General features: G+C 52.5%; 1 protein-coding gene across 4 annotated transcripts; it reads right to left on the bottom strand.

The window, feature by feature from the left end:
* Window positions 1-1,082: 1,082 nt before the first annotated feature.
* On the bottom strand, window positions 1,083-7,492 carry PLAU (plasminogen activator, urokinase). 4 transcript variants are annotated; one of them, XM_011928307.1, is made up of 11 exons: window positions 7,375-7,492; window positions 6,983-7,070; window positions 6,524-6,551; window positions 6,271-6,378; window positions 5,486-5,660; window positions 5,203-5,294; window positions 4,826-5,045; window positions 4,456-4,604; window positions 3,664-3,804; window positions 3,181-3,329; window positions 1,083-2,192 (listed from the first exon to the last, which is right to left on the bottom strand). In XM_011928307.1, the coding sequence occupies exons 2-11, from the start codon at window positions 7,037-7,039 to the stop codon at window positions 2,016-2,018; spliced, it is 1,296 nt and encodes a 431-aa protein (XP_011783697.1). In that variant the 5' UTR covers window positions 7,040-7,070; window positions 7,375-7,492; the 3' UTR covers window positions 1,083-2,015. The 4 variants fall into 4 exon arrangements, with proteins under 4 accessions (XP_011783697.1, XP_011783724.1, XP_011783705.1 ...); XM_011928334.1 differs by having other exon boundaries at window positions 6,271-6,375; window positions 6,520-6,551; window positions 6,979-7,070; window positions 7,375-7,465; XM_011928315.1 differs by lacking the exon at window positions 6,524-6,551 and having other exon boundaries at window positions 6,671-7,070; window positions 7,375-7,483.
* Window positions 7,493-9,504: the final 2,012 nt, after the last annotated feature.

Below are 9,504 nucleotides of genomic sequence, written 5' to 3'. Positions count from 1 at the left end.
CTTTCCTTCCTTCCTTCCTGCCTGCCTGCCTGCCTCCCTCCCTCCCTCCCTTCTTTCTCTTTTCTTTTTTTTGAGGCAAAGTCTTCCCTCTGTCGCCCAGGCTGGAGTACAGTGGTGCGATCTCGGCTCACTGAAACCTCTGCCTCCGGGGGTTCAAATGATTCTCCTGCCTCAGCCTCAGCTCAGCCTGTAGCTGGGATTACAGGCGCCCACCACCACACCTGGCTAATTTTTTTGTATTTTTAGCAGAGATGGGGTTTCATTATGTTGGTCAGGCTGGTCTCAAACTCCTGACCTCAGGTGATCCACACACCTCGGCTTCCCAAAGTGCTGGATTACAGGCGTGAGCCACCGAGCCCAGCCAGCAATTTTCACTTACAGGTTGTCTTCTTCTTCTTCTTCTTCTTCTTCTTTTTTTTGAAATGGGGTCTTGCTCTGTCGCCTAGGCTGGAGTGCAGTGGCACAATCATAGCTGACTGTAAACTTGAACTCCTTGGCTTATGATCCTCCTGCCTCAGCCTCCCAAGTAGCTAGGACTACAGATGTGTGATACCACACCTGGCTAATTTTTTTATTTTTTGCAGAGACAGGGTCTCACTAAGTTTCCCAGGCTGGTCTCAAACTCCTGGGCTCAAGTGATTCTCCCACCTCAGCCTCTCAAAATGTTGGGATTACAGGCATTAGCCACTGCACCTGGCCACAGGTGTTCTCCTTGGTTGAGGTCAGCTCAAGGATTGTTGGGGGCAGAGTGAAGAGAATGTTGTGGAGTGAACCCTAAAAAAGACCACAATGTACAGCTGTACAAGATGTGCACTGCACAAAGGTATCAGGCTAAGGAGGCAATTGGGAGCTGACACTAAGCCTGCACACTACTTACACAGCCATGGGATTGTGGTTTGGGGAAACTTCATATACCTTAAGTGCTGTGGTGGCCCTGCCCTATAGCTCTCCTAACTTATACCTCCCAAAGCTCCATTAAGTCCAGAGATGCAGTCTCATAAGAAACTCTGGGGTGCAGTCCACCTTTGTTATTTTCTCCTTTTTATGTACTCCAATGCCTTCCCATACAAGCACCAGGGAGATTTGTCATCAGAAAAATCACATTTTATTGATCACTTTTATTTAAAATTACAAAAATATAAATAAAAATAGTGAAATATAAATATTCAGTGTACAGGAGTGGTCCTCACCCCACCCAGTGAGGATTGGATGAACTAGGCTAAAAGGAAGGGATAACTGGCCAAGAAAGGAACATCTATGTGAAAGTGAAACTGAGACAGTGCTGGTCACAAGTCATACTGCAGAATAATACATTCCCAGGCACTATCATGTGGGGGACCCAAGAGGCCCCAGGAGTGACCTGTAACCTCTCCAGACAGACTACTCTGTGTGGCATCACAGTCCACACAATTTAAGGAAATATCTAGACTTGCAATCAGATACCAGCTCTTACTCACACTTACACTCACAGCCCACACACAAGTGTGCAAACATACACACACATATGTATTTCCTGATACATTCATGGGATGTCAGAGCCCTGCCCTGAAATCATTAGTGTCTCTACTCCCCAAACTGCTGCTCCCATATTGGCTAAGCGCCCTCAAGACCTCAGCTGTTACACTTCCTAATTGGGAAATTATTCGTTTCTCAATCATGGGCCTTATGAATGCCCACCATCAGGGGAGCTGGCTCTCCCTTCACCCATGCACAGGAGATGCCCTGCCTTTTTTAACTCCTGCAGGCTTCAGTCCAGAAAAAGACAAGTTGCTGGTCAGTAACATCTTGAGTCAGGACCACCCCTCCATCCTGGCCAGAGGGGTCTGGGCGGCCAGCACCCAGGCCTATGCCTGAGGGTAAAGCTATTGTTGTTCGCCCTGGTGGGTGGCACAGGCAAATCCATCTGTGCAGAGCCTGTCTTCCCAGTCTCTTCTTACAGCTGATGGAGATGACTCTACTGCAAAAATGACAGCCAGCAAGAAAGCGGGTGGTGCCCGTTTCCTCCCTAGGGACCCTCAGAGGGCTAGGCCATTCTCTTCCCTGGTGTGACTGTGAATCCAGGGCAAGAAGCGTGAGACTCTCGTGTAGACGCCTGGCTTGTCCTTCAGGGCACATCCACGGCCCCAGCTCACAATTCCAGTCAAAGTCATGTGGCCTTGGATGGAACAGACAAGGGGTCCCCCTGAGTCTCCCTGTGAAGCCAAAGACACAAAAGATGAGCCCTAGAGAAGTGAGAAGGGTGTTTCTGATCCCACCACCCAACCATACCTGAGAGAGGGAAGAGTTTCCCAAAGTCCTTAGTGACTTCCCATTTTCTTTCTTTTTTTGGGGGGCAGGGGGAACAATCTCCCTCTGTCGCCCAGGCTGGAGTGCAATGACACGATCTCGGCTCACTGCAAACTTGCCTCCTGTGCTCATGCAATTCCCATGTCTCAGCCTCCTGATTAGCTGGGATTACAGGCATGCACCACCACACCTGGCTAGTTTTTTTTTTGTATTTTTAGTAGAGACAGGGTTTCACCATGTTGACCAGGCTGGTCTCAAACTCCTGGCCTCAAGTGATCCACCCACCTCAGCCTCCCAAAGTGCTGGGATTACATGCATGAGCCACTGTGCCCGGCGCAGCCCCATTTTCTACCACATCAAGTTTAAAATCCCCTGCTTGACTTTAAAACCCCTGTCATCTGCTGTTACTCCATCCACACTCCCAGACCCTACTTTTCCTCCCCACCCGGAATATGCCAGCCTCCTTCTCAGTTTTGTATCTTTCAACTGCAACACCCTTCTTTCTTTCTTCTGCCTCTTCAAATGCCTATCAAGTCACATTTCCTTGAAAGCCTCCCCTCCCTGACCCTCAAGTTGACACTCACCTCCCTCTCCTGAACACCTGATCATTTATAGTTCACAATGCACCCTGGGCACTGAGTTACATTGTCTTTTACTGTTTCCTCTTTCTAGGATCTTGAGCCCCCAGTCTTAAGTGACTAGCACAGAGCTGGGATTTTTTTGGTAATGTTTGGTAAACACACAAGGATTGGTTTAAACCCTCAAAGACCTGAGTTCCTGATTCTGGCTACTTAGGGCTTTGGTTAGAGAGAGACACCCCAGAGCTGGCTAGGACAAGCCCAGAAGTTCTGGGGAGATATGGAAGAGATGGAGAGAGATGCTTAGAACTCTCACCTGGCAGGAATCTGTTTCCCACTGTGGGTCAGCAGCACACAGCATTTTGGTGGTGACTTCAGAGCCGTAGTAGTGGGGCTGCTGACACTTCTGGTGGGAAACCAGCTTCACAACAGTCATTTTCAGCTGCTCCGGATAGAGATAGTCGGCTAAGTGGAGAAAATAGGGAGGTGTTTGCATCAAGATTTATCTGTCCACCGGGAGTCTGCCAGGGAGGGGAACCATAAAGTGTCTCTACCAGGGAAGGCCCTTATTCTTTTCCATGCAAATTTGAGCCTTTACTCCACCTATAGCCCCTACCATCTATTCCCCTTTGCAGCCCATCACTCCCTAAACAACACTCCTCATCCATCCCTGGACCCATCTGCCACCTCCTCAGTGCTCCCATCTCTAATGCTGCAGTCTTCTCTTGATCATGCTGGGCTTGCTTTCAGGTCAAAACACTCCCCGGGACCTCCTAAGTCAGTCCCAATTTTCACTTACTAGAATTCTGTTTTCCAAAGCCGGTGATCTCACAGCTTGTGCCAAAAGGGGGATCATTATACATCGAGGGCAGGCAGATGGTCTGTATAGTCCGGGATGGCTGCGCACACCTGCCCTCCTTAGAACGGATCTTCAGCAAGGCTGGGGGAGGACAGAGGGTCAGAGGAGAAAGATCACTACTGGTTAGGCGGTCCCCATCTGTCCCCTTCAAGTACCGAGGAAGTAGCTATGTCTATCCCTAGGTCAGTCATCCAGGGAGGTCTGCTGGTCGCTTATCACCTGGAAACCTCCCCTGCCCCATGCCCCAAGGGCTTTGTTACAGGTGTTGAAAAAGTCTTGGATGGCCAGAGCCACTGCATATACCTTTATAGGTAGTTTCTGCAAAAAGTCCCAGGTGAGGTAGTTAGGCTGGAATCCAGCCCAAGGCTCCATTCTCCAAGTTCTATATCCCAACACAGACAGAGGCTACATCCCACAAAGGAAGGGGCATCTTTTTCTAATTCATATAAACAGGGCATTCCCAGCCCAAGCCATATACCCACAGGGCCATTTCCACTCGCAAGAGGCTCCTTGTTGGGGAAATTCAGGGTCTCTCCAGAGGAGCACCGGACCCCTCAGACTTTATGGAACTCTTCCTCGCCACCACTCCCTTTGTCATGTATATTGAGGCTTCAAGGTCCCCTACCCCACCCCTGCCCCACCAGCCAGCTTCAACCTCAGCTCCGGTCTCTCCCTGGGTCCCACTCTCCCCAAGCCATCATGGCCACAGCAGTCGCGGGGTTTCCCCCTCACCAATGTCATTGTGGTGAGCAAGCGTGTCAGCGCTGTAGTCCTCATGTAGGATGAGGTTTTCCACCTCAAACTTCATCTCCCCTTGCGTGTTGGAGTTAAGCCATGAGCGACCCAGGTAGACGATGTAGTCCTCCTTCTTTGGGTAATTACTGTGGGAGAAGAAATCCATCAGACGGCCTAGTCCCATGAAATCCTGCCACTTCTTCCCTCCCTAGAGGTCTCAAAGCATGAATTGTCCCCAAGGCCATGGGCTGCAAGGAGAGGGGCAGATGAGGGAGAAATGAGGAGGCAGAACCCTTTGCTGGGAAGGAGAAAGGGATGCGTTTGGGGTGGGGCAGAAGAGTCAAAGAGGAGAAACCCAGGGCCGTACATGAAGCAGTGTGTGGCGCTGACCACCCAGCAAGGGCTGATGAGGCTGCCTCCACACACGTAGGTGACAGAGCCCCCCCGGTGCCTCCTGTAGATGGCCGCAAACCAGGGCTGGTTCTCGACGGTGGTGAATTCTCCCCCAATAATCTTAAAGCGAGGCCTCAGAGTCTTTTGGCCACACTGAAACTGTAATTCTTCTGGAGGAGAGGAGGGCTTTTTTCCTGGAGGACAAACAGAGGGATGTCTTGGGGAGGCGGTTAGGAGAAAGCATCCCTCTCGGGCGCCCCTCACCTCCTCAGCCCTCCTGTGATGGAATAAGGGGACATGCGAGTTTGTCCCCTTCCACCCCACTGTCTTCAGCAGGTCAGTGATGCTCACCATCTGCGCAGTTATGCACCATGCACTCTTGGACAAGCTGCTTTAGGCCGACCTGCACATAGCACCAGGGTTGCCTCCGGTTGTCTGGGTTCCTGGCAACACACAAAGATAGGGGATGTCATTCCAACCCAGAGGGCCTTCCCTGCCTCCTCCCCTCAGGGAAGACTCAACCAGAGGCTGCGCTTCTCTCATTCTATGGCGGGCCCTCTGGGAGAAGGGGATGGTAACAAGGTTTCTGGGAAGCTGTGGGGAGGACTCTTGGTCCTTGTTGCCCCCACCTCACCTGCAGTAATTGTGCTTCCCCAGGCCCAGCTGAAGAGCATCAGATCTGTGGGCATGGTATGTCTGCTGAAGGACGGTGGCAGAGTTCCAGGCCAGGCAGGACCGGCCCATGGTGTCAGTGCTGGCCTTTCCTCGGTAAAAGTGACCATTCCCCTCATAGCAGGTTTTTGACTTATCTATGAGGGAACAGGAGGATGAGAGAATGTGAGAAAGAGAAGGACGTTCCAACGAGCTTCTTTTTTTTTTGAGACGAAGTCTTGCTCTGTCGCCCAGCTGGAGTGCAGTGGTGTGATCTCAGCTCACTGAAACCTCTGCCTCCCAGGTTCAAGCGATTCTCCTGCCTCAGCCTCCCAAGTAGCTGGAACTACAGACATCCACCACTATGCTGGGCTGATTTTTGTATTTTTAATAGAGGCAGGGTTACACCATGTTGGCCAGGCTGGTCTTGAACTCCTGACCTCAAATGATCCACTCACCTTGGCCTCCCAAAATGCTGGGATTACAAGTGTGAGCCACCATGCTCAGCTGCCAACGGACATTTTAAAGATGATGTGGTTTCAGACCTGCCAGAAGACTGGACAGGGTCTCCTTCCAACTGCACCTCACATTTGTGTGGCCATTGCTTCACAGGAGTGTGTGTGTTTATGCTTGTCACATAGGGATGAAGATGTCACCCACCCCACCTCCAACTCCTATCTCCTGCCTACTCTTGCCTCCCACCCATCCCTCCCTGTCCCCAAATTTTTGGTGCCCCCTCACTCCCAGTTGCAGTGGAGATCCCCATACCTATCTCACAGTGCTGCCCTCCGAATTTCTTTGGGCAGTTGCACCAGTGAATGCTGGAGAAGTACTTGTTGGACATACATGTTCCTCCATTTAGACAGCCACAGTCTGCTGGAGAGAACAAAGGTGGGGTAAGCGAGGGGGAGTGGAAGCGGTAAGGGCTGGGGCAGCCCTGCAGCAGGGGCAGGGAGGGGATGTCCCCAGAAGCTTTCCCAAGATGTCTGTACAGCCAATTGTTGTAGGGGTGGATACTCACATGGAACTTGATGAAGTTCACGGCTGCCCTGGAAGAGATTCGGGAGGAGGCTTCATCAAAGGTCCCATGCTCCAGGGACTCCAGGGTGAGGGTAAACTGGACCCAGTCCCAAAACTCACTCTTCCTTCCCTCTGCCTCTCGCCTCACCCTGTTCGTATCTAGTTCTCACATGGAAGACCATGGGTTTCCAGCAAGGAGAAATGGATTGACCCAAGCAAGCTTCATCTACTAGATGCCCCCAGGCTGGGGCAGTCCCGGCGGCTTCTTCCTCCCTTGCCGGCCAGTGCCAACCCCTGTGGTTCTCAAGCCTCCGCTGCCACCCTGTCCCATTTCCTGGGGAGAGCCTGGCCCTGCTATGAATGGAAGCCGGAGGACCCCGCTCCCTGAGCAGTCCCTCCTCTCCCCTGGTGCTGATCAGAGGTCCTCGGGCGGCATCGGTCAAAGCAAGGGAGCACTCACTTTGGCGTCGCTCACGACCAGGACGCAGAGAAGCAGGTGTGCCAGCAGGGCTCTCATGGTGGCGAGGTCGGGGCGCTAGACGGCTGTTCTGCAAAGGAAAGAGAAGTCAGGGCAAGAGGCGGAGGAGCGGGAAGGCGGGCCAGGCTGGCGACTGCAGCGCAAGGGAGGTGCCCGCGGTGACCAGGCTCCCCGGCCCCGGCTGTCTCTCTCCACTCTGGGCTCCTGACTCCCGAGCAGACTGGACCGGCACCCGCGGGGGATGCCCGGGACCGGGCGCGGTGACTCCATGCAGCCGCCAGGGAGCCGGGGCAGCCCGGAGCGGGGGCGGCAGATCCTCGGGAGCTGGGGCCGCCGCGCATCTGGCCCGGGGATCTCGGTACCGCGACACTCACCGGTGGCTGCGGCAGGAAGGCGCGAGCCGGCGCTGCGGGGATAGGTGGACCTTGTGCCGGGTTCCGGAGCTGCGGTCTCCGCGCTGTCCTGCGACCCGCGGCGCCGGCTCTATATCAGGGCCCGCCCCGGCGCCGCCCCGCCCTCTCCCGCCCGGCTCCCTCCCCTGCCCTGCAGCGCTCTGCGACCCGGACCCCGCGTGCTTCCGCAACGCTCACAAAGATTTGGGGGCAGCGCGATCTCCAGCGGAGGGGACCCAACACCGTCTGGACTGAGGAATCGAGAGGCTTGTAAATTCTCCGTGCTTCCTCCTATGAACCTGGCCCGGGGCCTGCCCCAGTGCACGGAGTCCCCGAATTGCAGAGAGGAGAGAAGGCGCACGGGAGACTCTCTACCTTGCCCAGCTCTGAAGCCTCCTGGGGTCCCCTAATCAGTTCTTCTGCAACCTCTCCCCGCTGGGCCCCAACTTGCCTAAGAGGGCCTCAGACCCCCTTGCCCGCAGCTGATGGAGCTGTGAAGTCTTTATCAACGCGACAAATATAGGAGACACACTCTCCCAGAAACACAGAGACAAAAACCCCTGCCTGCAGGGGCTCCGTCTGTGCCTCTCTGTTCAGTGGCAGTCCCCAGATATCACCAACACAACCAGTGGATGGAGCAAAGCCGGGCTGACTGCTTTCGGCAGTAAGGGAGTTTGATGATGCTATCAGAGAGGAGGAAAGCCAAGGCCAGATTACTGAAAATGTGCAGTTTGGTTTAGAGTCCGTTTTTGACAGGGCTTGATAAGGATTGGATTAGGTGTCGTGATATGATGTTACAGGATTGTGGGAACAAAGTCCTATGGCATAAACTGTTGGTGCTTCCTATTGAAGTGTTAACGGGTCTTTTGGGAAGTTTTCATAACGAACAGTTCATTTATTTGTGCGGGCAAGAATAAAAGTAAAGACAATGGAAACATGTAGACAGTTAACTGTGGAGGTTCTGGAGGGTGTGGAAGTTCTGTTCTCACCTCTGATTAGAGGAATTGGAAAACTGGAGGACAAAATAAGAGGAAGATTTATTTTTCACTGTATGTCCTTTTACACTCTTTACATTTTAAAAAACACATCCCTGTATAGCCCATTCCAAAGATAATTACACATTTTTAAATGAATGTGTATTTAGTGTTTTACTTCATCATAGAGCCTTGTTTATTCTATTCGGATAGAAACAATTGTTTATCAAATAAAATTGTCCTCCAGAAAAACAGACCATATGTAAACGACTGCATGCACCCCTCCTGCCTAAGGATAAGCAGACATTTGTGTACACACACACACACACATGCATCTTTGGGCACACTTGGAGGAGTATAGTAGGGATTCTGTGATTCTGTCACCCCCATCTCTTTCCCCTAGTGTCAGGAACCAGGGCTTGGGGTCATTTTGAACCCAGTAGGACTTGCTCTCTTAGTGGAAGGGAGGAGGCTGAGTCCCAGCAATCCACTAGGGGACCAAGCTTTGGTCCCTTTCCCAGCCTAGGCCTGCAGCATTTTCCTGCCTTGCAAATCTGGACCTTGGGTCTGGGTCCACTTGAGAATGACAGAAGACAGGCAAGGAGAGTGCCAGGAGGGTAGGAAGGAGGAAGGCTCCTTTGCTCCGCTGCAGAGGGCTCAGGATGCCAGCTGGTAGCTGGGAAAAGTACAAGTTAGCCTTTCAGCTTTTGGGAGGCAGGTGACCCACTGTCTTCTGGAGAGACTTCTGTGCTTGCTGAGCTGCCAGCCTTCCAGGGGACACACTGAATCAGAGATGCTATAGGTCTCAGAGCCAACCTTGCTACTTCCTCTAGAAGACTGTGGTCAGTTTTGTTTGGATTTGAGAACCCATTAATTGTAAATAAACGTGACCAGAATGTAAACAGAGATGTTGCAGCCTGAGGACTTACCCCGAAACTCCTAGGTTAGTTATCAGGAAATTCCCAGAGGCCGTCATGATTCATGCTGCTCCCCTAGCAGCTCTCATGACTCCGGATTACTTGGCTGGAGGCTGTCATGCTGATTGTTGAGAGCGGATGACTTCATTTCCTCCTGCACAAAGAGGTTTGGAGACCGTTATAAAGCCTGACACCCTTTCCCCTCACCGCCCACCCCCTCC

This window comes from Colobus angolensis, unplaced genomic scaffold, assembly GCF_000951035.1.
Source record: "Colobus angolensis palliatus isolate OR3802 unplaced genomic scaffold, Cang.pa_1.0 Scaffold12, whole genome shotgun sequence".
Taxonomy (NCBI): Eukaryota; Metazoa; Chordata; class Mammalia; order Primates; family Cercopithecidae; genus Colobus; species Colobus angolensis.
This window is presented reverse-complemented; position numbering and strand designations above follow the sequence as displayed.

What these genes read in the sequence shown, in the direction of transcription:
- PLAU (XM_011928307.1), bottom strand. Translation starts at nt 7,039, where the DNA reads ATGAGAGCCCTGCTGGCACACCTGCTTCTCTGCGTCCTGGTCGTGAGC. An exon ending in TGGTCGTGAGCGACGCCAAA is followed by an intron (nt 6,552 to 6,982) that starts GTGAGTGCTCCC and finishes AATCTCTTCCAG; the next exon opens with GGCAGCCGTGAACTTCATCA. An exon ending in TGCTCACCACAATGACATTG is followed by an intron (nt 3,805 to 4,455) that starts GTGAGGGGGAAA and finishes GTCCTCCCCCAG; the next exon opens with CCTTGCTGAAGATCCGTTCT.